At 51.8% G+C, this 25,911-nt stretch overlaps 2 protein-coding genes across 6 annotated transcripts in view; one reads left to right on the forward strand and one right to left on the reverse strand.

Annotated features, from left to right (window-relative positions):
- Positions 1 to 8,228, reverse strand: part of CLEC16A (C-type lectin domain containing 16A) — a 207,772-nt gene extending 199,544 nt beyond the window's left edge. For all 5 annotated transcript variants that reach the window (XM_067706637.1, XM_067706638.1, XM_067706636.1 and 2 more), the window contains exon 1: positions 7,972 to 8,228. In XM_067706637.1, coding sequence (XP_067562738.1) covers positions 7,972 to 8,051 — 80 coding nt within the window. In that variant the 5' untranslated portion in view covers positions 8,052 to 8,228. The remainder of the gene's footprint in view (positions 1 to 7,971) is intronic.
- Positions 8,229 to 10,268: 2,040 nt separating this feature from the next.
- Positions 10,269 to 23,555, forward strand: DEXI (Dexi homolog). Its single transcript, XM_067706645.1, has 2 exons — positions 10,269 to 11,208; positions 22,916 to 23,555. Exon 1 carries the CDS (start codon positions 10,775 to 10,777, stop codon positions 11,060 to 11,062), a length of 288 nt encoding a protein of 95 aa, XP_067562746.1. The 5' UTR covers positions 10,269 to 10,774; the 3' UTR covers positions 11,063 to 11,208; positions 22,916 to 23,555.
- Positions 23,556 to 25,911: the final 2,356 nt, after the last annotated feature.

Here is a 25,911-nt window from a genome sequence, read left to right on the forward strand (position 1 = left end):
AAGACTGCCCTAAACCTATAGCTAAATACAGAGAGAACTGACATCTTTTGGAGAGTGTAACATGATGACATTTACATTTCCTTCAAGGTTTGCTGGATAGGGGGCTTGCACATCTTTTGTGAGATTTATTCCTAGGTATTTGATGGGTTTTTTGATGCTGTTGTAAATGGGAGTGTTTCAAAATACTCATTTTCTAAATGTTTGTTGTTGGTAGATGGAAACACCCGCTAGATCTCAAGCTCTAAATTCCCACCGCACTGGCTCATCTTTTTGCCCTCACGATGCCCCAGCACACTGTTTCAGGTAATCTTTTTGGAAGAGACCCTCAATATATGTTTGCTTAAATGTAGTGGGGGGAGAAAAGAAAGAAAGCTGAATGGATTAAAGATTAATATTTTAATGCTGCATCTAATTCCAGGACTTTGGAAGATCAAGTAATTCAACTACCTCAGAGATACTAATATAGTTTAATAACTTTCTGGTCTTAAACATAACACTCATTTTAGAAAGGTTGGAAACCTCAACAACAACAAAAAGAGAAACGGCAATTGTCAATCATGCCACTGCCCAGAGATGACCACTGCTGAAGTTGCAATCTATTTCCTTGGGTCTTTTTCTTTGCTATGGATATTAACATAGTTGAGCTCATGCTGTATGTCCATTACCATGCCCATCTTTCTTCCCACCTCTGGCTAAAATAAAAGCATTTTTGTTATTGGCAACTGTTCTCAAGCATCAGTAGTGACTACGTAGTACACCACTAAAAGGACGGCACAGCAGTTCCTGGGCATTAGATTCCTAATTGCTCAGATGATCAACAAGCTAACAGTCATCTCTATGTGCAAAGCTGTGTTCCCTATCTAGATAAGATTCCAAGGACAGTGACAGATTTTTCTCTTACAATGATAGTAACTGCTACAATGATAACATTCTCTCTCAAACTCTATGTGTGTATATTTTTACCATCATCATCATAAAAACAGTTGCAGCCTCCTGGGCTTCCCTGGTGGTGCAGTGGTTGGAAGCCCGCCTGCCAAAGGAGGGGACACGGGTTCAAGCCCTGTTCCAGGAAGATCCCACATGCCGCAGAGCAACTAAGCCTGTGCGCCACAACTACTAAGCCTGCGCTCTAGAGCCTAGAGCAAGCCTAGAGTCCATGCTCCACAACAAAGAGAGGTCACTGCAATGAGAAGCCCGCGCACCACAGCGAAGAGTGGCCCTCTCTTGTTGCAACTAGAGAAAGCCTGCGTGTAGCAATGAAAACCCAACGCAGCCAAAACTAAATTAATTTTTAAAAAATAAATAAATATAAAAACAGTTGCAGTCTCCTAATGCCAGGCCCTGTTCTGAATGCTTCAGATGTGTTCCCTCATTAAACCCTTACAACAATCCTGCAGGGCTGATGATCTGGGGAGCTGAGGCTCTGGGAGGCTAGGACCCACCCAGAGTCCCAACACAAGGACAGGGCACCCAGGCAGTAACCCCTTGCTTGTAACCATTATAGTACAGAAGATGCAAACAATGAGTTAAACGCTTTTATTAGCCAAGCATTTCCATGAAGTTATGAATGCCTAGCACACAAGACTACCAAATAAACAAACTGAAAAGGCATGACAACACGTATCAGATCTCAAGATAAGTGCTTATCACTGACCCTTATTCCACTTTATTGGAAGAGAGCCGGCATTATCATATCTCCAGAGGAAGTTCTGCAGAATGTAGAATCCCAATTTCAGACTCTTGCACATGAGCAAACTTTACTTTGAGAGAAAAACTTAGGAGTTTGAAGCGCCTGGAGACAGAAAAACTGCAGCCTGTTACCAACGTGCAACCAATACATTAGAGGCTCATCACCAAGGACCACGGACTGTAAACAGATCCTTCCTCCACAGACTCTGCTTTCTCAAGAGACTCACTTATTTCACAAGTTAAACCATTACAGTTAATAATAATTATGTCCACTTCAGAGAGAGACATACTAAATTCAAATTCATACAAGTTTTATGACTTCTATCATGTCTCTTAGGATGCTCCCATTGGAAGATACTGAAACATGCGCAAGCTAGAGTGTGAGGAAGGATAGGGCCTAGGGGGACTGGAAATCCATTCCCCCAAAGCACACCCCCCAAATAACAACATCTGGGGTGAGGGGACATGGAGCCTGTGTCTGTGTGGCCTCCTCAGCACCAGGGAAGACACCTCCCAGAGGGTCCTACTCTGTGTCCTGAAAACCTCCATTTGGTCAGGATCCAGCCCTCTGGCCAGCAGGACAAGGAGAAGCTCCCGGCAGGGTGGAGGCGGACTAGAAGACTAGCAAAAGGTGTTAAAGGCGGTGCTTCTCCTGATGAATCACCCCTGAAAGATGTCAAACTGGGCCAGCGAGTGAGGCCTGGACTGAGGTGCCGGGGAGCCGGCAATCACGGCCAGATTGCCGTAGCAGGGCTTTCAGCCCTAGAAAAAGTCACAGCTCTGGCACAGGCGCGGTGCCCAAACTGGCAAGAGCTGTTAGGAACTGCTGTTAGGAAAAGTCAGGCCAGAACTCGCCTCTTTCATTCATCCTATGACGAATTCTTGTTGATCTTTTACTGCGTGCTAGGCCCTGTACTGGCATCTGACAATTTCCACGTGAACAAGCCACCCAGGCCTCTGTCCTCACAAGGCTTACGTTCAAATCTGGGAGAAGGAAACAAACATATATTCAAGTAAGACCATTTCTGATAGCGAAAGGTCATGCCTGAGGAACCCTGGCCAGCTTCCTGGGGATCTAACTCACAGGTGGGATAAAGCTTGAAGAGCCCAGAGCACCCACCAGCTGGTCTAACTCTTTGGCAATGAGAGGACCTTATGATAACATGTTGAGTGAGACGGTGGGAGCAAGAACAGGAGAAGCTGCAGATGACAGTAAAACTTCTTGTTGGCTTAAGTCACCAGGGCAATTTTTATGAAAGAATTGTTTAGGTTTGTTTTGTTCTGTTTTTTGTGGCCATGCCACGCAGCTTGTGGGATCTTAGTTCCCGGACCAGAGATTGAACCCGGGCCACCGCAGTGAAAGTGCTGAGTCCTAACCACTGGACTGCCAGAGAATTCCCAAGAATTGGTATTTTAAGGATACAGTTCGGCATCTGGAGACAGCACAGATGCAGACAGGTGAGGTGTGTGCAACAGTGAGTGAGAGAAGGACCATCAACGTGAAATGGCACAAGAAACACTCCTGGGTTACTGCAGGCACTACCCTCACGTACTATAAGACAGAAGCAGCCCCTGAGGGGACGCTCCTCCAATCCATTCTCCAAACTTCGGCCAGACCACAGCACACGGCTCCCCACTGTTCTCAGCCTAGTGTCCAAATTCCTCAACAGAATTTACAAGGCCCAGTGGGACCTAGGCTCTGTGACCTCTCCAGCCTCATGGCTCTGCTCTCAGGCCCTACACACCCCCTTGCCCTGTGTCTCTCTCCTGCAGGCTTCTCAAACGCTGTCTCCTCTGCCTGCAGCATCCCCCCTTCCAGCCTGCCCCCTACTGCCTGTAACAACCACTCATCCTTTATGTCTCCATGTAAATGGGTGTCTGCCTACCAAGGATGCTCCTGGCTCCCCAGCTGGGGTTACAGGGTCTTCATCTGTGCTCCCAAGCTTAGATGGGTGGGAACAGTCTGGAGCGCTCTGATGGCCTGGGGGAACTTTACACTTGACATAATGGATGCGTCGGACTCACTATGAGTGATACGATGAATATGATACTCTAAGAAAATGAATTTGGCGATACTGTACCCCAAGCTCTAAAAATAATCAGTGCTATCTTAGGCAAAAGTTGAATATACCAAGAGTAGGTGAACGTCTGCCTGCTGGGTATACATTCCTCTTCTCCCTAATTTTCCTACGCTGAACCATCCCTTTCTCTCACTCTCTGTCCACTAGCTTGGAAGGAGCTGATGCCACCCTGACTCCAGGGAAGGGCCACTTAGAGTACCCCATGCCCCCCTGTCACAGTGACTAGCTCAGGGGCGGGCATGAGACCCCAGGCTGGTTCAATGGTGCTCATTTCTGGACTTCTGCTGGCAATATTAAGAAAAGAAGCTCTCTTTTTCCCAGGGGTTGCTAAGCTGATATGATGTAAGCCTGGAGCTTGCTGAGAATGACACCAACCCAGAAGAAAGCGGAGACAAGAACTGGAAAGAAGCACGTACAGACAGCTTCGTCTGAACACTGAGACTCAGCCATGGCTTAGCTAGGACAGCCTGCTCAGTGGCAAGAGCCAATCAGTTCCATTTGGGGCTTAAGGCAATTCCAGCTGGGCTTCTGTCACTTAAAACCAAGAATCTTGACCCATACACAAAGGCGATTACAATTAAGGCAACAACACAACCCAACACCAAGAAAGTTCTAGCAGTTTGTGGACTCGCAGTCCCTAGTGAAGGTGATGCTTCAGTAGCAATCAGGCAATTCCATCAGTCAAGGTTTCCGCTTGTCAATGTCACAGCCTTGCCACTAGTCTGGGCAATAAACCACCCATGATGTGTAGCAAATGACCTCTTACTATTTCAATCTGCCTCAACTAAATCACTAACTCCATTCAGTAGACAGAGACCACAGTACACAGCTTTCTATTAATTAGCAAAAGTAAAACCCTGTCTTACAGCAAGATTCCTTTACAGTTTGAAAGCCAGGAATGTTATGAATAATGTGGTTCAAAAAGGGTTTCCAGCTGCCCGTACTATCTTCTCAGTTGTTCTGTAAATCTCAAACTGCTCTTAACAGTAAAGTCTATTTAGAAAAAAAAAAAAAGGAAGAGGGTTCTCAGATGCTTTGCGTGCCCCCCTCCCAAAACTGTCAATTCTAAATTCGTTTAAATATCTTAATCTCTCCTCTCTACCCACACTGCCCTAGGTCAGGGCAACAGTGTATTAGGAACTGTCACTTGTCACTGGTAGAGTGACCAATTAGTACTGGCTGCCCAGGACTTTCCCAGTTTTAGCACTGAAAGTCCCATGTCCTGGGAAACCCTTTAGTCCCAGGTGCCCCGCAACGGTTGGTGGCTCTCTGTATCAGAGGAGGCCCAAGCCCTGTTCCACCTCCAGCCTTGTGTCCCATAACCACCAGCCCCACCTTGACACTCCACAGACCCCAGGGCCGTGTCCACACGGTGGCTCCTGCTCATCCTTGACAACTCTGCTCTGGTTGCCTCCCCCAGAGGGCTTCCAAGAAGGGTTCCCACAAAGCCCTGAACCTACGGTGATCCCAGCACTTGTCATACCACAGTCACTGGCTCTATGGCTATCTCCCCCACCAGCCGGCGAGCTCCCTCAGGGAACGGGCTGTTCTGTGCCCAAGCATTGGGGTGGGCACTAGCTGTTTATGGCACTCTTTCCCAAGTCGCTTTGGGATCTTCTAAGCCCCCCTCCAACACACAAATCGCCAGGTTCTTCAGGCTACAGTGTGGATTCAGCTGATCCACCAGATCCAGGGCAGGCAGCTCTGGTTTCCAAAAAGCACCCAACAGCCGTGTGACCTGAACAATGAACCTGGGCAGTTCCCAGGATACTTCAAAGGAACCTGAGAACCTTCACCATTCCCTGGCTGGGCAGAGGGCGAAGATGGCCATTGGGCAGTGAGACTCAGCCAAGTTGAAAGTCTTCCCAAACTGACTTTTAGGAAATTTTACTCAAAAAGACAGTGTAATGAGTGCAAACACTGAAGTCAAATCCTGGCTTTGACACTGTTCAGCTGTTGTCACCTTGGGCAAGTGACTGAACCTCTTTGGACCTTAATTTCCAGTCTAAAAAATGGAAACAATAATATTTCTGACAACTCCTAAGACTTATGAGGACTAAAGGAAATAACACACAGGAATTCCTTAACAAGCACCTGGCACCGAAATGCATTCAATAATTACTAAAGTAATTTAAAAGGGTTAGAATCAGGCAGAGTTAGGTGAGAGCTTGCAGGTACCTGGATGCTGGCAGCAGGCCCAACCTCCTTTAGATATCCCTCCTCCCCTTCTCGGCCTCATCCACCCACTCTCTAAATTCCTGAAATCTCTAAGCCTCTCCCTTTCCCGTCCAGCTGCCCTCCCATTTAAGATTCCTGTTTCCCTACACAGCCCCGCGCTTGCCCTAGGCCTCTCTCCTCCCCATGTCCTCTCTCATCACCACCCCCAAAAACCATTCCTTATTACATAATGATCCCTCCTGCCGCTCACTCTTTGAGACCCACAAACATTTATTAAACACCTGCTCCATGCTAGAAAGGACACAGCTGAGAATTACAGCACCCCTACCCCCAGCCAAATGAGAAGCCCCCATCTAACTTCCCTCCCACCAACACTTTCCAGGGGCCCCTGTCTTCCTCCTACTGTTCCCTGCCCGCCCTCTCCATCCTTCTTTCCCATTAGTAATCCTGAGAGCTCCTTCTGGAAATCAGCCAATTTCTTACCACCAAAGGTTTGCTTACTCCCCCACTCTCTCCCCCCACCCCTCAACACTGTATTTTCTTCCCTGAAGTCATTCCCTCTTCAAAGGTCTCTATTTTCCTTCACCTCCACCCCGCCCCCCCGCTAAAATATCCTAGGCTCTGCCTGCATGCTCTGCACCTCTCCCCGATTCATTAATTTTTTTCATTCTTTAAGTATCTATTGAGAGGCTCAGAGCTAGATGCTGGGAATACAGCTTTGAGCAAAACAAGCCATTTCTGCCCTCCGGGAAGTACCAGTTTAGTAGCAAACAGAACAGCAGTAAAAAACAAAACAAAACAAAACAAAAACCCACACAGGATAATTGCAGATAGTGGAGATTAATCAAATGAATGAAATCTAACAGAAAGGAATTGAGGCAGGGGAGGCACTTTAGGTAGGGTGGTCTGGGAAGGCCTTGCCCAGCTGATAAACACTGCTACCATTATTGGCCACCAACTGTATAACAGACACTGGATCGATCTCTTTCCACGCACAATATTACTGAATCCTTGCACAATGTTCACCATTCCCATTTGCAGATGAGGAATCAGAGGCTCAGACAGGTGAAACAATTTGTCCAAGGTCACAAAGCCATTAAATGGTGGAATCAGGATTTGAATGCCAGTCTAACTGCAAAGCCACTCTGTGTACTCCTGCTTCCCAGGACCACCTTTGCCACCGGCCTCCCTCGGAGCTCTACTTCTGACGCTTTAGACGCCCCTAAGAAACTACTTTTTTGTTTGTTTTTTGCGGTACACGGGCCTCTCACTGTTGTAGGCTCTCCCGTTGCGGAGCACAGGCTCCGGACGCGCAGGCTCAGCGGCCATGGCTCACGGGCCCAGCCGCTCCGCGGCCTGTGGGATCTTCCTGGACCGGGGCACGAACCCGTGTCCCCTGCATCGGCAGGCGGACTCTCAATCACTGCGCCACCAGGGAAGCCCACTAGTTTGTTTTTTAATTATTGTTCTTTATTGAGCACTTGTAGAAGCTTCCACCTTTACATACATTCTCTGACCCTACCCTCAAAACAATCGTAGAAAGCAGGTGCTCTCACTATATCCATTTTACAACTGAGGAAACTGAGGCCTAAATTCATCCACTTAAGTTCAAACCCACATCTGTCTGACTCCAGGATACAGACCTCTGACCCGTAAGCTGTCCAGCCTAAGAAGCACCACCCCGGGTAAGCTTGGTGCCCATCGTCCGGCCCCAGCAAGACCGAAGTCTGCATCCGTAAACCGAAATCTCATCCCCTTACTTTACAGATGGGGATACTGAGACTCTGAGAAGCGGAGCGACTTGCCCAAGGTCACACAGAGAGGAGCTACGGGGTCAGGGTTCGAACTCAGGCGCCCTAAGTCCAGAGCCCTAGCGCTTAACCGCCGCACAGCCTTTCCCGAGCGCCTCTCTCGGCCCTCCGCCTCCGCTCTCACACTTCCCAGCGCCCCCGGCCAGGGGCTATGCGCCTCCATCCCCAAGTCCAGCCCCGCGGCCTCCCCCTTCTGCCCCCAGTACACTCACTTGAGGTGGTCCAAGGAGTGGATATTGCGGGAAGACTTGCCATGGCCCCCGCCCACCCAGCTCCGCGAGCGGCCAAACATGTCGGCGGCCCCGGCCAGTCGCTTGCCTCACGGTCTCATGCCCAAGCGGCCGAGCGGCCAGGCGCCCGCGGCGGCGGCACAAGCGGAGGAAGCAGCGGCTGAGGTGCTCGAGAGACTGCCAACCCCCTTCCCCCCCGGCCCACAGTCCAGCACTGACATTCAGCCGGAACCGGCCCTTCGACCGCCGCGCTTTACGGCGCCGTCACGAGGAACGCTGGGAAATGCAGTTCGCCCGCGAGGCCCCCGCTGACAAGACTCTCCGAAGGAACTACAAGGCCCGGAGTGCATCACGCAACTTCAGGCCGGCGACCTTGGAAAAGAGGCGGAGCGAGAGGAGGACAGTCCGCAGTATCTTAGGGATAGGCGGGAATGGGAAACCTATGGGCGGAGCCCTGAGAAACGAATCCGTGAAGATTGGGGAATAAAAGTTACCACAATATTAACAATTATTACCTTTATGATAAGACTAAGAATAGCTGTTGCTTGGCGTATGCCGCGTGCCACTGCCCTAAGCGCTTTACATATATTGTTATTTAATTCTCACAACATCCCTGTGAGGTGGGTACTGCTATTATCCCCATTTTACCCAGGAGGAAACTGAATCACAGAGGGATTGACTTGTCCAAGGTCATACGGTTAATAAGCGGCAGACCCAAGGTTCAAACCCAGGCACCCTTATTTTTATGCCCCAACAAACGAAACTTCACAAAACCGGTAACGTCCTGGTTTGTCCTCACAGCCTTTTTCTTTTTCTACTTCAATTAAAAAATAAATATTGAAAGGCCTTCAAGCAACAATGTACCAAAACTGAATGTCCTGTGCTTTCAGAGCATTTCTCTGGTCTTCGCCGAAAATCCATGCCATTTGCAAAACAACCCCACTTATAAAAATAAGGAAACACACAGCTTCCTACACCAGCCAAGAAGATGTATCTAAATTTCTCTCCTGTATCGGGAGTGGGAAGCTCCATGGAGGCGATACTGCCCTGTTCACCATTCATTCATCCATTCATTCATTTCTACACCTCACAGTTATCTAAGGTCTACTGTGTCCCATTAACTGTGCCCAGGACAGAATTGGGCTAAGGGTCAATATTCTCCCCAGTGCTTAGCACAAGGTTTGGCATATAATAAATGTTCAACAAATATTGTCAGAGTGAATAAATGAATGAATGAAGATTTGTTTCACCTTCAGCAGTTGGAGGGTTAATGGTTTGCTGTGTAATTCACCTAAAGGGGCAAGAGACAGTCATGGAGAAAAGAGGGCAGGTTCTGGCCTCCAAACACCCACAGGCCCAGCAGCTTCCAGGGTCCTCCTGTTTCTCTGGGCCTCAGTTTCCTCATCAGCAAAAATGAGTAACATACGCTTCCCCATCTGGCTCCAATTAAGCAATGCCTGTAGAGCACCCAGCTCAACGTGACCTGAGATTTAAAGGTCTGTGGACTCCTTTGGGAGCCACCTTGGGCAAAATCAGTCTCCTGAAGGACGTACAGGGGTTACCGCTGGGGAGGGGAATCAGCGAGTGGAAGAGACTCACTTTTCTGTGTACTTCTTGGTTGTTTGAATGTTTAACCACGTGTACTATTATTGTTTTAAAACGTGTTTTACAAAGTAAAAACAAGAAGCAACCCTAGTGCTGCAGGTCTGACCTGCCGGGAGTTTCTTTACTCAGGTGTCACGGAACCCTATTAGGCAGATTTCCATCTACCAAAATCCCCGGCCCGCCCCGCTGAGGGGGCAGACCTTCCAGCAGCCAGAATTTGGAGAGATGAAGGGGGCACTGATTGATCTTCCCCACCGTGGAAAATTGCCACTTTAGGAAAGGCCAAAATTATCAAGGTAAGGTCCACCGCCCCTGCCCCCCCGCCCCCTTTTTCAGCAGGTAAACTGAGTCCCAAAAAGGCGTGACGCCAGTACTCAAGTCCAGCCGGGTGCTGATGAAGCTCGCGGTTACCTTCTGCTTTTGTAGCCTTAGGATACGTCTAGGTTTGAATTGCGTTCTGACTCTTTCCCCTCCCCCTACTCTGTCGCGGATTCGCAGAGCGAATTGGATTCCAGATCGGCCCTGAATCCGGAACTAGTAAAGCAACTCAGAAGCCAGCGGTTCTAGGGGCGGAGCGAGGCGGTACCCGCCCCCGGACAGCTCGGGCCAGTGAGCTCGGACGTTGGGCGAGCCAATGAGCGAGGGCAGGGGGCGGTAGGCCAATGAGCGCAGGGCTGCTCCAGAGGCGGTGCTCGGAACGCTACCAGGAGGGCGACGCGGCGGTCGCAGCAATGGGTGCTGGGCCTTCTGGGGTGCGCATGGGGCTCGGGGAACGGCCGGGAGCGGCTGAAGAGACCGTCGCCGGGACTGGCCCTTGACGCTGAACTGCGGTGGGGTCCCCGCAGGCGCTGCGAGGGCCCTTGAGCGGGAGCGGGGAGCATCGGAGGAACCGGGCCGCTGCCGGCCACTTCAGGGGCCCGCCTGACCGTTGGGTGGATCGACAGTGCCGTGTGGGCACCTCTGGGGGTGGGGTGACCCTCCTGGCACGTTTCGGGGGCCGGGGCGCCTCCGCAGGGGCCGACGCACATCCCAGGGGGGGCACCGCCGGGGCCCAGCGCTGCCTCGGCCAGCCCCCGGGCGCCCCTGGATGGCTGAGCTGCCCTCTCGCCGGCCGCCCGGGCGCCGCAGCGGCTGAGCTCGCTGGGATCGCCGGGCCGCCGCCGCCCTCGCCGCCCCCTGCATGCCCGGCGCCCGGGTCGCGGCCCACCTGGACGCGCTGGGCCCCTTGGTCCCTTCCGTGCCGCCGCCCCTGCTGCCCTCTATGTTCTACGTGGGCCTGTTCTTCGTCAATGTGCTGATTCTATACTACGCCTTCCTCATGGAGTACATCGTCCTTAACGTGGGCCTCGTATTCCTGCCCGAGGACATGGACCAGGCGCTCGTGGACCTCGGCGTGCTCTCCGACCCCGGCTCGGGCCTCTACGATGCCGACTCGGAGCTCGACGTCTTCGATGGTTACTTGGAGTAGGCCTGGCTGCTGTCCCCCGCTCTCCCCACGACCCGCAACCCTCGGCCCGGACCGGCGCACGAACCATGCCGCCGCTGCTGTTTGAGGGCACCGTCTGGCCAGGGATGGGACTCCCAGGACGAGGCCCTCTTCGGCCTCCGAGGCCTGTAAGTGCCCTCTGCGCAGGATGAGGGCGGGTTGGGGCGCTGGCGAGGAAGAGGGAGGCATCCCAAGCCGGACACACACCCCTCCCCCAGGCTTCTGGTTTCTCCATCCACCTCTTCCAGGTCTGTTTGGATGCCAGGAATGGCTGGACTCTTCTTAGGACCTTAGGGCAGGAAAGCTTCCCCTTAGTGAAGGTGACAGCTATTGAAGAAGGGAAGGGAGGCAGGACCTAAGTCGCTTCTTGGTTAGCTGTAGTACCAACTGTCAAAGCCTTTGCACCCAGATACATTTGAGACAGGCCTGTCAACTCCTCCCCCCATCCTTAACCTGTCTTGATGGTGACCTTGGCTTTTGGGGGATTCTCATTAGTCCTGGAAGGATAAAGACTTGCAGTGTTAAAAGAGGTTGGAAGCCAGGCACTGATCACCTTTGTCCTGTGGCCCCTTGGGGACTGGGTGGGGACTGAGAGCAAGGGCTCCAGGCTGATGCTGTGAGAGGAGAAACCTCCTTCAGCACAGAACCCTGTACTTCCTATGGCATCGGCTTGGCTGCCGGTTTGGAGTCAGATTTCAGAGTGCCAGCAGCTCCAATCTTCAGGGGCTGCCAGTTTCGCAGGCTGCTTTCACAGACCAGGCCAGCGAGGGGGTTGGTGCTTGGGTGGCTTTGCCTGCAGTGTTTGCAAGGCAAACTCAAGGGGCTCTTGGGCCAGCGGAAGAAGGGACCACAGGATCATTGCACTGAGCTGTTAAAGTCCTGCCTCTGAGCTGCCACCAGGAAGCTGTATCCAGCCCCACCTTGTGTGTTTCTGGGAGGGAAATGAAGATCCAGAAAGGAGGAAGATTTGGCCAAAGTCACAGCAAGGAAGAGAGGCAGCTGGACTAGAGGAGAGAGGGCCTGGTGAGGGTTCATGGGACAGGAAGGAATTCCTCGGCTCAGCCCCTCAGCTGGACGGTGCTAGGCACAGGTCCTGAGTGGCAGTGGTGGGGGGATACTGAGGTGGTGGGCAAGGGCTCCTTTTACCTTTTTTTGGCGGCCCAGCATGTGGGATGTGGGATCTTAGCTCCCTGACCAGGGATCGAACCCGTGCCCCCTGCAGTGGAAGCATGGAGTCTTAACCACTGGACCACCAGGGAAGTCACAAGGGCTCCTTTTGGAAGATGGACACTAATGTCACTCACCCCAAGCGTGCTACGTTTACCCCCGTCTTCTTGCCTATCTTAGCCAAGATGACCATAGTCAGAGGGTGATGCAAGGCGGGCAGGACCCACTAGCATTGTCAACCTGAGGGGCTGACAGTGAGATTTCTTTGAAGAAAGCTTCATTTGAGCTCAGGGAGACCTTAGCCAGGGCCAAGTGCCAGGTGTAGCATGTGTCAGCTGCTCTGCGTACCTAACCAGTTGGCCTGCCTGCCTGCCTGCCATCCATCCATCAATTTGTTCTTTTATTAAACAGATATTTACTGAGTACCTAATGTGCTTGGCGGGTGAACACAGTGAACAAGACAGACTCAGCACCAGCCCTCCTGGCACTTTGTGAGAAGATGAGCAGGTTCCCAAACAAGGCCGTGAGATTTTTTGAGAGCTCTGAAGGCATGTAAGAAGGCATGGCATCCTCTATTGTGTTCATTACTATTTCCTCGGTACTTAGAACAGCACCTGGCATCTAGTAGGTGCTCAATAAATGCCTCAGTAAGTGAAACAGAAGACTAGAGATAGGCTGCTTCAGACAGGGGCTTCAGAGAAGGCCTCTCTGAGGAAATGACACCTTTGAGCTGAGCCCTAAATTGATGGAAGGAGCCACATGTAAAGATGTGGAGAATGGCTTCCCTGGTGGCGCAGTGGTTGAGAGTCTGCCTGCCGATGCAGGGGACACGGGTTCGTGCTCCGGTCCGGGAAGATCCCACATGCCGCAGAGCAGCTGGACCTGTGAGCCATGGCCGCTGAGCCTGCACGTCCGGAGCCTGTGCTCCGCAATGGGAGAGGCCACAACAGTGAGAGGCCCGTGTACCGCAAAAAAAAAAAAAAAAAGTTGTGGAGAAAAGCTATCCAGGCAGAGGGACCCGCAGTGCCAAGTACGTGGAGGGGGAGGGGGAGGGGCAGGGGCAGGGGAGAGAGTTGGTTCTTCCAGCAACTGAAAGGAGGCCAGTGTGACAGGAGAGCAGCCCCAGGAGAAGTCAGTGAGGTGGGCAAGGCCAGATCATGCAGGACCTGGGAGGCCCGGCCACGAGCGATGGGAAGCCATCAGAAGGTTTTAGTCAGGGCATGAGACAATTCCAGTCCACATTTTGCAAAGAGGACTGGCGGTTGTGGGCAAGATGAGCCGTAGGGGCAAGTGCGGAAATAGGGAAGCCAGTTAGGAGCTGGTTAGTTGCTCAGGCCAGAGGTGATGCAGGCTTGGATGAGGCAAAGTTAGTGAAGGTGGAGAAACACACAGTGACCAAGAACACCTTTTGGAGGTAGAACCTATGGGGTCTGTTCAGAACCTGTACTGAGTATTGATCATACCACACCTGGTTCTAGACCTTTTGCATATTCACTCATTGGGTCATTCAACAAACGTTAGCCCTGCTCTTCTGCCAGGCCCTGGGGATTCTAAGATGAATCCCTGCCCCCAAGCCAAGCTCTTGACTTTCAGTCAGTGTAACTTGGTGAAGAATGTCTTATTTTATCTCTTCACATCAACAGAAACACTTCCCCTTCCAAATGAAAACATTGGCATACTCTGAAACAAAAACTGAAGCCCAAATGCTTTGGCATACTTTGCAGCAAACGCTGTTTGAGCAGAAACACCAGGAAGTGTGTCTCAGGGACAATCTTGCAAAGCTCTCAAAGTGACAGGGCCTGACTCTGGCAGGTGGGGAGGCCTGGGGCTGTGGGAAATACTCGTCCCTCCTTGCTCAGTCCCAGGTCCAAGCCACCAGATTCGGGTGGGGGAGGGGTGGCTAGCAGCAGGAAAAGCCTGTGGGAAAGATTAAAGATGATCTGACTGCACCTCCTGTCCCGGCCCCTTTGCATAAGCGGAGGAACACTAGTAGTCAAATCTCGCTCCTTCTCGCTCTTTCTCACGTAGGCACTATCTGATGTTACACACAGGCCGATCCAGGAAACACTGACTAAGGGCGTGGGCACGCCAGGCACTGGGGACTGGGGTGATCTCAAGATGAAAGCTGCACTCATTTTACTCCCTCTCGTTCTCTTTTCTCTTTTTTCCACATAATTCAGTTCCTCAGACCTTTGCTGAGCACCTATTTAAGGAGGCAGTATTAGGGTCATGATCAGGAGCAAAGTCCCTAGATTCAGATGACCTAGGTTCAAATCCCAATCCTTGTGACCTTGGGCATGCTACGTATCTCCCCATGTGTCAGATTCCTCTTCTATAAAGCGGGGATAATGAAAATCTACCTCGTTCTGAGGACTGAATGAGATAGATGTAAAGCTCTTAGACCGTCCCGTGTATGTAAGTAATATATTAAAATTAACCACTATTATTGTTAACAGTCAGACATAATGGAAGGTGTGTACACTTAGTCCCTTGTGAATGTATAAACCTGCACGTACACTCATGAATGAATATTTATATGCCACAATGAGCAAAAGAGGACTAGCTGCCTGAGTGCTGGGTGGGTCCCGGTCTGGACGACCAGGACAGGCTTCCCACTTGGCCTTGCTGGCCTGGGACGCTCAAGAGACCTTTCCCACTGCCCTGTGGTCTCTAAAGGCCACCAGGCCTGGAGCCCAGGAAAGCTGCGGCTCTGTGGTCTTCCTAGAGTGTTCATCGTTGCCCAGGAGCAGGGAGTGGGGATCAGGAGCTCCCACCTTCTCCGGGGAAAGGACCACTGGCCCAGGAACTGGGGAGAGTCCTCACTTCCCAGTGGTTCCAGTGTGGAGGCAGCTCAGCTGGATTGATTTGTCCTGGTTCCTGATGAAAGCAGCTGGTGCCTGCCAGCCCTCTCTTGCCACGGAGGGAGGGCTTTGGGAGAGGAACCTCTCTGTGCTGGAAATGGAGAGACTGGAAAGCGTTGCTGCCACAGTCAGCATCGCCTGGTGGAGGCCAGATTTGGAGCTAAGGGTAACCAGACTAGTCTACTTATTACAGGGTTTCCCTGGTGTCAGTGTCCCGACTGGGCGCTACAGCTGCTCCTTCCTGATCTGCCTGCCCTGGTCCCTTGGTGCCAATCTGTGGCCTGTGCCATCAGCCGAACACCCAGGTTCAGCATATGGCTTCCCTGCTTAGAAACCCAAACCTCCCTTGGGGACAGTGGAGCTCCGGAGGGGTGGGGTCAGGGGAGCCAGGTGGGAGGCTGTGGCTGTCGTCCAGGTGAGAGGGTGGTAACGAGGGGAGGCGTGTGCACCCCCTGTCCCAGCCGACTCTCCACCTCTGTCCTGACGTGAGGCTGCCTTGGAAGTGTGCTGGCTTCCCCTTTGGACAGGAGGAGACCCCAATCTGTGTCTCAAGACAACTGAGATGCCAGGGCTCCTGCTCCCTTGTGCCTGAGTTATGCGAACTGGAGACTTCATCCAAGGCAAACCCTCACAGCCCTTGCATCTGTTTTATTGAACGAAGAAATTAAGGGCTCCTATCAACCTGACCGTTTGTATTCCTGGTTTATCTGCTGTTGTCCGCCCCCCTCCCCCCCCGGGACTCCTGAAAGCATAGTTTGCTTTTGGGAAACCAAGATCACAATAAAAGGGACAGGAATCCTCATCCCCATCTCTCAAATAAAGGAACTGAGTCTCAGAAAGGGACAGTGAGGGTCCAGGGGTACAAAGTGAGTAAGACAGCGGAGCCTTCTGACCCAGTGCTGACGGAGGGTGCAGGGGGCCTCCAGAGGGGGACTCCCAACCTCCATCCTTGGAACACCACTCACCTGGCTCTACCAGGCCTGCCTCATATGTATTCTCACTCCTTTTTCTGAGGTTTTTTTTGAACTTTATTTTGAGATAATTTCATAATTACACAAAAGTTGCAAAGAATTCCCTTACACACTTCACAAAAAATGCACCAATTGCATCAATTCGCATTTGCCACGTTCGCTCATGTATGCAAAATGCTCACTCTGTGTGTACATGTATATATATTTTTCTGAACCATTTTTGAAAATGGATTGCAGACATTATGTTCCTTTTCTCCTAAATATTTCAGTGTGTATTTCCTTAGAACAAGGACATTCACTTACATAATCACAATACAACTGTCAAAATCGGCAAATGTAACATTGATACAATCGTATGACCAATCTAAGCTATGACCATTCAGATTGCATCAATTGTCCCAATAGTGGCCTTTCACAATAAAAAGGGGTGGGTGGGGGCGGGGGGCAGTTGAGGTCCAGGATCCAACCCCAGATCACGCTTTGTATCACTTGTCACATCTCTTGTGCCGTCTTCAGTCTGAACAGTCCCTCAGTCTGTGTATCTTTCATGACTGACATTTTTGAAGAGTACAAGTCTGGTGTTTTTTTATTTTTTTTGTTTATTTTTTGGGTGTGCTGCGCGGCATGTGGGATCTTAGTTCCCCGACCAGGGATTGAACCTGTGCCCTCTGTGGTGGAAGCACAGAGTCTTAACCACTGGACTGCCAGGGAAGTCTAAGAGTACAAGTCTGGTATTTTGTAGATTTTCTCTCAGTTTGGGTTTGTCTGATGTTTACTCTTGAGATTAGATTCGGATGGTGCATTTTTGGCAGGAATACCACAGAGAAGTGAGTGTGTGTCCTGAGTGCATCGTATTGGGGGACACGTGATGTCTGTCATCACTCATTACTGGTGATGTTAATGCTGACCACTTGGCTAAGGTCTTGTCTGCCAGCTCTCTCCACTGCAAAGTTACTGTTCTTCCCTTTATAGTTTAAGTACACTCGTTTTAGTGCTTCCTTTTTTAAAAATCTACTTTTTGTGTGTGAATTTATTTTTAAAAGAATGTTTATGTCACTGAAAAGAGACAACCAGCATCACTTGGCATGGATAAAAATACTAAGTGCCAAAGTCATTAACTTCTGGCCAATTACTGAAGCCAGCTAAAGGCTCAGGGCCCCTGGTTCTTCGTTAAAAAGTCAGGTTAGCAACTGTCACATGATAAACTCCGGCACCAAAGTGAAACTTTCTTGTCCAAGCAATCATAAAGATTGGCTAAGAACCGAAGAAAAGCCAATCACTAGCTCACTGGGTGTGTCTCAGTGTTATCTCAGGCCATCTCCATGTACCCCCTAAGACTGATGCTTCGAGGCTTTGAAGTCAGACAGACTTGGGTTTAAATCCCAGCTCCACCAACACCTTGGACGAGTGACTTCACCTCCCCAAGCCTCAGTTTCCTTCTCTGTAAAATGGGGAGGATAGTAGTTAGTACCTGCTGAAGGGCTCATGCACATTAGATGAGATGCTGATGGTCGTGTAGTTGGTTCTTAATGATGCCATCAGTGTTGGTGGCGTGTCACACCCAGAGGAGGCTTGGCCCGGGAAGCCTTCCCCTTTCTCAGGCCCCCTCCCTCTGTGTGAGGGCCAGTTACCAAGGAGGGTGTGTCTGTGTGGGCAGCCTTCGAAGGAGCCCGAGGGCCGTGATAACTGGTGCCTGGGAGCCCAGGTGATGCTGGTGCCCTCATAGTTGTCAGGCCCCAAGCCTGGGGGTGGCTGGGAGCAGGTTCCAGTTTCAGTCACCCCCAAAGGGGCAGGCTCCATTCCTGGGAATCCTTCCTGACAGGGGACTTAGCTTCCCCTGAGCGTCACCCCATGAAGCAGGCAGCACAGCGCTCATTAGCTCCATTAGACAGGGCCGAAAACTGAGGCTAGGGGAGGTTCAGGGACTTGCCCTAGATACCAGGCTGTGAGGTGGACGAGCGGGGCCTCCTGGCCACATTCCCAGTGCTTCCCTCAGTGAGGTCCTCAGGCGTCCTCAGGTCACAGGCATCCCCGGGAGGCAGTGAATACACCAAAGCCTAGTGTGACCCACCTGTCGGTGTCCTGCCCCCTCTTGGACACTTGCTACCTTTCCCTTTTGAGCAGAGAAACCAGGCCCAGGCTCCCTTTTTGCAGGCCAGGGGTATCTGGCTAGAGTTAGTAATGGTTTCATTTTCATCATTTGTTTTTAGTGTTGCTTTCTGTTTATGATAAATGATACTGTTTTTATTCATGATAGTGACATAAAGATTCCTTTGAAAATTTTGGGGTTTGAGGAAAAAAGTGCCTTGACTTAAAATACTAAATAAATAGGAGTCCAGGTGGTTCTTGGCTGTGACAGGACTCAGGAAGGTGTTGGGCAGATGCTGCCCTTCAGAAGGCCTCACTGAGTCTGGGGTGCAGGCCAGCTGGAGACACGTACTGGATGAAGAATCTTCACAGAACCCACGGCTGAGGAACATCAACAGCTGACCTATAATCCAGAAACTCTGGAGAAACTGGCCCGGACGCTGGCTTCCATCAGGAACCTGGACCCAGGCAGACAGGCAGGATCTCCTTTCCCACCCCTTCAGGCCACGCACTCGTCAACCGGACAAGGCAGAGGCCTTCCTGTTGCGTGGCCCGGCGCTGAGACGGCAATGGAGACAGTGGGCAAATCATATCTGGGTGACTTCTGTCTTTAGCCACTTTAATTGGCTGGTTGGTACGTTGAGAAAGAGGAATAGCCATGGGCGTCCAGCTGGCAAGGTCTTTGGAGGAGGAAAGGGCTGCCCCTTTCAGAAGGCCCCCTGCACTGAGGAGACCCCCCGCCCCTGCCCTGTGTGTTTTCTAGCTGGGAACAGGTGGGGACACGGAGGGGAGGGGCCGTGTGTACTGGGTATTGCAGGCATTCCACCAACACAATTTCATATAATCCTCGTAACAAACAGCCAGATGAGGTAGGCATTGTTTCAGATGAGGGCACAGCTCCAGGGAGACTAGGTGACTTGCCTGAGGTCACACAGCTAGGAAGGGGCAGAGCCAGAATGACTCGAGATGGGCCAATTCCAGACCTTGCCCTGGCTACCCCATGGGAGCAGGACAGTGGGACGGCCCAACTGCAAAAAGAATCCTCTTCCAGCAGGTCCAGAGCATCATCCCACCAGCACCTTTAAGACACAAGGTCATTTTCTCCCTTAAGCCAAACCAAACTAGGCAGCATCTCCACAGGGGTATCCAGCTGAGACATTGCTTCTTAAAATGGATCAAGTGCCCAGCTGTCATTCTGATGACAAACCAGTCAGCCAGCCACTCCTTCTGTCCAGCTCTGGGGAGTGGCCTGGAATGAAAGGTTACAGTTTCAGAAAGAAAGAAAAACAGCCAAAGCCAATAGCTGGTGAGTCATGCTCTAAGGATGTTAGGAGGTTGGAGAAGCCAGTGCCTGGACTCTTAAGCTGCAGCCTCAGGATGCTTCTCAGCCCGGGGCTTCTGATGCCCAAGGAAAGAGATGAACTAGATGCTGAGCGGAACTGAGATAGACGTGGCGTCAGACCACAGAGGTTCAGACCCTGGCTCTGCCATTTATGAGCTGTGTGGCATTGCTCAGTCACAAGCGTAACCTCTCTGAGCCCCATCTGAAATTCAGGGATGATGGTCCTCCTTGGCCCCGCCTCCTAGGGTTGTTTTGAGGAATAAACGAGCTAAGCCATGAGTTAAAGCCGATAGTACAAGGTAAGCACAGGTACTTGATAAATGTCAGCTGGTTTGCTATGAGACCAGACCTGTAATCAAAGGAGCAAAGGGATTGACCTTTAACAGCCATGGTGTGTGGCACAGAGGAGAGGACCCAGGACATCCTCCAGCCACAGATACAGAGGCCTGGGGCCACACCTCTGTCCTCAGTGTGCTCTGTGGCTTAGGGCAGGTCACCGCCCTCTCTGGGCCCCTTCATTCTCTGTGGAGTGACCAGCTCAGATCAGGGTCTCCTAAACCTCATATGACACCATCAACAATTTCTGCTCTATCTGCTCGTTGCCTGAACAGTTACTTATGCAGTTATTGTCTTTAAACCGGAGGCTTTTTTTAAAGTGAAATTCATGATGTGGAAAAAGAGGAACTTTATAGTATTACTATCAGAAATGGAAAACTGGCATCATTCGCCATAAATAGAGGTGACCCTACAGATAAACAATGAGAACGAGAGGGCGTTAGTGAATTCCAGCTGGAGCCGGCACCTGCAAGGCTCTGCACCTGTTCCCATCGGAGGTCAGCACGTGTGACAGAGTCGCGCCAGCCAGACTGACGCTCGCCTGGGACTCAATGCTGTTTGCTGTCACGAGCATTGGGAGGGGAGTGAGTCCCTGTTCCAAGGGGTGGTCCCATGTTCTCTAACAGCCCTTTCGCCCAAGTCTGAGATGAGCTCAAGTACCATCCCCTGCCTTGGGGAGTGCGCAGTGAGCCCTGGTAATGCTGTATCGGAATAAACAGTTCTGCTCCAGTTTCCTGGATGCCAGTGCTCTCGGCAGCACCACTGCTGACCCCAACAGGGAACCCCAGAGTCTCCTTGGAGGAGGGAGGGCAGCCAAAGGTGGGCTCCTGGCAGGACAGGAGGGGAACCCACGAACACCTTTCTGGAGGGCCGAGCCCTCTGATGCTCTGGTTTAGCCCCGGCTTCCCCTCCCGCCTACCAGGTCCAGTGGGGAGACCGGATGGGGCCCGAGGATGAGAGGACTTGCATGTGTCATCAGTGGGAGCCGAGGAAGATCTCTGAGCAGTGGAAGGGCACGTTCCTAGCTGGCACTAGGAGGTGAATCTGGCAGAGGACGCAAGAAACTTGGCCGATTTGGCCCCTGCTCACCTCTCCAGCCATGTCTCCCCCATGGCCAGCCTTCAACCCCTTACTCTCCACCCCAAACCAAACTACAGGAGGTTCCAGGACCTGATCACCAGCCCTCCCTCTACCTGGCGTGTCCTTTGTGCACAGCCTTCCCCAGACTCTGGGCTCCATCCGTCTCCTGTGCTTCTTTCCAGCGTCAGTGTGTTAACTTGGGCTAAAATTGCTCACTAGATTGTGTGTCAGAGGCAGAGGCTGCACTCATCTTAGGGTCCCCAGTGCTCAGCTCAGGGCATGGCACACAGGAGGTATGAGATTATGTAGTGTTTAAGATCTCCAGCAGGACAAAGCCCTGGAGAGCTGAGCATCCTTAGACAAGTTTCTTACCCTCTCTGAACCTTAGTGTCTTCATCTGTAAAATGGAATCATTATAGTACCTAACTCCTGGGGTGTTGGGAGGGTTGGACGAAATGGTCTTTGTAATGCTCCATCTCAGGCATGCTCTCCGGGGAGCAGACCCTGGGACGAGGGTTCAAGTGAAAATTGTTTTCTTGGGAGGTGATCCCAGGAACTACTGGTGGGGAGGGGGGCAGTGAGACAGGGAAGGGATGTGTCATCTAGCAGGTTACCACCGCAGCCCTGGGCTCAGTCCTGCTCAGGAGCTCTGGGAACCAGTGTAGATGGAGAATATGCCTCAGAGTCATCCCAGCTGCTGGGTGAGAGCTGGGGTATTGATCCACCAGCTTTCTGGCCGTTACTGGTTGGAAGGCAGCTGTGGGAAGCTCTGCCTGCCCTTGCAGCCTGGGGTCCAAGCAGGCTCTAGAGGTGGAGAGGCCTCAGGCAAGGAGGGGTGTCCCTGCAGGTGGAAGCTGCCAGGTCAGTCGGCCTCGGGAGGGTGAGTGGAGGAAATGGGGCGAGGCACCCGTGCTCTGCCTAGGGCTCGTGGCACACAGTAAAAGCTCAGGAAGTGGCAGCTGCCCTGACTGTGATTGTCTGCATCGCTGTCACCAGTCCACTGCCAGCCCTGCTTGTCACAGTTATGCAGCTTTGGCTTCTCTGAACCTCTGTTTCTTAGCCTATAAAATGGGGAGATTCATGGTTCTCAGTGGAAGCAGTTCTGCCCCATTGGGTGGCCCCTGGAAATGGGGTGAGGGGACATTTTTAGTTGTCACAGGGACTGGGAATGCTACTGGCACTTAGCAGTCAGCGACCAGGGATGCTGCTAAGCCTCCTGCAGTGCCCCGAACGGGTCCTCCCCCGCCCCCACCTCATCAGAGGATTGTCCTGCCCCCAATAGCAGCAGCGCCTGATGAACAGTAATACACGCTGTGTTTAATGTATACGTTTTATCTGATGCTCGATGACATTTGCGGAAGTAGGGTGAGCTGGCAGAGGTGAGGCTCAGAACTGGGGCGGGACTTGTGGAGGCTGTAGGGAGGGTGGGCGTGAGAATACGAGATGCTGCAAACATATTAGCACCCGGCTGGACCTAGAGAGAGAAAGGGACAGTAAGTGAGGACGTGCGGGGAGCCAGGCGCTGGGGATGATGCTGCGTCCTGGGAGAACGAGCCAAGTGGGGCTGCTGAGTAGCTTGGCTGTGGCCACAGCCTTCCTGTAGGCTGCGAAGCATCTTCCGGGCAAGGTGGGAGCTGCCGCCAAGCCCTGCCCACTCGCCAGAGCTGACTCAGCTGCCCTAGAGCTCAAGTAAGCCAGCAGACCCCGGGTGACCCTGGAGCAGGCTGCGCTCCTTTTCAGGTCCCAGGATCCCCCTCCTGGGGATTATCTCCCAAGATAGTGACAGTCCTTCCTCTCCCAGGTGAAACTGCACCGCTTCTCCAGCCTAGGGTCCTTAGAAATCGGACACACTCATAAAAATTTTTTAATAAAAAATTATAGGACCTCACCCCCAGCCTGAAGTTTCTGGTGGTTCCCCAAATTCGAGCCTCCAGTTGGGTGGTGGGGCGGTGCTTCCGTGCTGGTAACGCCCCTCTGTCCCTCTTGTTAGGCCTGCTCCCCTCGAAAGCCCTGTGCCAACAGAGAGGTGCCCGTCCAGACCCAGGATGGTGGGACAGAGAGATTGAGACTGGGTGCCGAGGTCCGGAAGGCACGCGCCCCTGCCCAAAGGGTAAGGCAGGGGCGCCCGGAGACCTTGCCCGCCTGCAGCGTCGCGCAAACGGCCTTGCCTTGGCTTCCGAGCTTTCGCCGTTGCAATGGATGTTTACAGGAACCCAGCCAGAGTCTGCCTCCCTGCTCTTCACCCCCGGCTGCATCTGCTTCTCCCACTTAATCTTCGGAGCGGACACTTCACACGCAAAAGCGACTCCCAGCTCTGTTTGGTGCCAGTGGAGCTCTAAGCCCAACGGGGTTTGGCCCGAGGCCGGGCTTAGATGCAGCCATTGTTTCAGAGAGTGACTCAGAGGAAAAGAAGAACACCTGGGGGACCGAGGGTGGGGTTTTGACTCATTCATTTCAAATTGTTTGCTCTCCATCAAGTTGCCAGAACTGATACATTGCACCGGGGACAGTGCTCCTCCTGCCAGAAATATTTTTCGAAAATGCGAGTGGTTATGAATACTTGACTTCGATAAACCTGTAAAAGCAATACTTAGGAGGCTAACTTCTTTCAATTAAACAAATGTATGCAACTCCAACCCCTGGGGCCCTGCGGGGGTGGGGGGTGTTTGTTTTGTTCTTTTCCTTTGAGATTACGGAAAGGAGTCCTTATGGAGAACCTCATGGTTGAGAAAGGGCAGAAGGGTCAGGGCCTCCCCAGTTGGAGATCCAGTGGGGTTTGGAGAGTCTGTCCAAGCTGCGTTGGTGTCGGAGTCCCAACCCGGCCCCCTCCCGGCTTCCACGAGCCTGACAAGCAAGGGCCCACCTTGGTTGTGGAGGGAAAGTCCTGGTGGCCAAGCTGAAAATCAGGCCTGAATCCCAGAGCAGTCGGAGGTGGGGATCCCCTGTGCTGGGCACATGGTAGATCTCCCCTAAAGATGAGGGGAGTGGGCGGGTGAGGGAAGGAGCAAACGAACGACTGAAGTTGGGTCCACGTGCAGTAATTCTCCCCGTTTGCAGAACAGCTGATGCTTTTCAAAGCATCAACGTATATACTTCAACGTATATACTGTGTTGAACAAGGAGTGGGTGGTCAGCTCCATTCTACAGGTGAGGAGACCAAGGTGTGGGAGAGGAAAGGTCCAGCAGAACTCAAGAGAAGGCAGTTACATACCACCTGTCTTCATGTGATTCTAAGAAGGGTTGCTAAGAAATGTGAACTGGAAGACATTCAAGACAAAGGGGAGCAGGAGAAGGGAGACATTTCTTTGGGAGAGAGGCCTGAGGGGAAAGGCAAGGGTTTAAAAGGTGCATGGCCTTGAAGTCCACTGAACGTGGAATCATGCCGTCAGTGGACAGTGTGTCTCCAGACGTCAGCTGCCTTGATTCCTCTGGGCCTCCCTTCTCCCACCCAGCAAATGGGGAGCAATTCCAGCACTTGCCTGCAATTCCGGTGCCTATGCCTGCAGAGTGACCCTCCAGAGAAGTCAGAAGTGGAGTTTGTATCTTGACTCCCTCTTTTACAGGAGTGTGACCTTAGGCAAGTCACATCTGTGAAGTGGGGACCGTCATTTACCCACCTCATAAGATGAATTTGTGTTAATGACAAAGGTGCCCCTCTGGGCAGACACTGCTCCACACCAGGACTCACAGCTTGGCAAGCAGAGCCCAGACTGGATTGCAGACCCCATTGGTCCCATGTCCAGGCGCCTTGTGCAGTGCACAGACTGCCCAACCACACCCGACAGCCCTGCCCAGGGAGTTTTTTAAACTTACTAAAATGCAAGATTTAACAGAGCAGGGACCTTGAGCATTTATTGAGTACACCACGGTGTCACTATATATTTGTGGCATGAATACAGCAAATAAAGAAAGCAAAGTTGTGGTGAGAATTATTCGTTCATTCCACAAACATTTATTGAGCCCTTACTATGTGTAGGCCCCTTGCTGGGTGCAGAGGGTGCCTCTGCACAGCAGTGAACAAACAGGTTACCTGCACTCTTGGAGCTCACATCCTAGGACTAGAGCAGACAACACAACAAATAAGTGTGAAAAAGATAAACTAGTGACGGGATAGGCCGGGGGAGGGGTGTCCGCATTTACTACCATCCTGAGGAGCTGTCCTTTAAACTGAGTCCTGCAGGCCATGTGAAGAGCTGGGAAAACATTCCAGGCAGAGGTGAGAATGAAACACACGGATGTGTGTAATAATGACAGCCCACACGTAGGGAACTGGATGCCAGGCTCTTGTTCTCAGCATATTTGCTCATTGAATCGCCACGTAACCCCATGAAGAAGGTACTGTGATTATGCCCATTTTACACATGAGGAGACCGAGGCACAGAGAAGTAATTTGCACAAGTGAGTGGTGAGCTGGACACTGAGCCCAAGCAGTTTAGCTCTAGAGTCTGAGATGCCTGACCCTACGCCGTGGTCCCTCTTGGTAGGGGGGAGGGGCTCAGCACTTTGGCACAAAGTAATAATACGTGCTAACATTTATTGAGCACTTACTGTGTCCCTTGTGCTGTGATAAGCACTTTACATGTATCAACTCATTTAATAAGTGGTAGCTATCATTTAAAGTCATTACTATGAATAATTACAGCCTCTGACCTCATTGTATCACCTCTGAACAGACCAAAAGCAGTGGGGACAGTTGTGCCCACCCCGCCTGGCTGAAGGGTGCCGTAGATGCCTGGATCAGGAGGAGACTGTCTTCCTGTGGCTGCACAAGTGGGAGTTCCGTGGACTCTACAAGGTCCACAAATGCAGGCACACCCTGAGGGGTGATGGCCCAGCTACAAGGCCTGATGCCCTTAGCCACTGGACCAAGGCGGAAGGCACTACCTTTCTGCGAGGATTGCCAGCGGGGCAGCGGTGTCAGAATCCCTCTGACCCTCCCAACCCCCAACACCCACTTACTGGGAAGAGGAGGAGAGTTTGAGGAAC

This window comes from Pseudorca crassidens, chromosome 15 (genome assembly GCF_039906515.1).
Source record: "Pseudorca crassidens isolate mPseCra1 chromosome 15, mPseCra1.hap1, whole genome shotgun sequence".
Lineage (NCBI taxonomy): Eukaryota > Metazoa > Chordata > Mammalia > Artiodactyla > Delphinidae > Pseudorca > Pseudorca crassidens.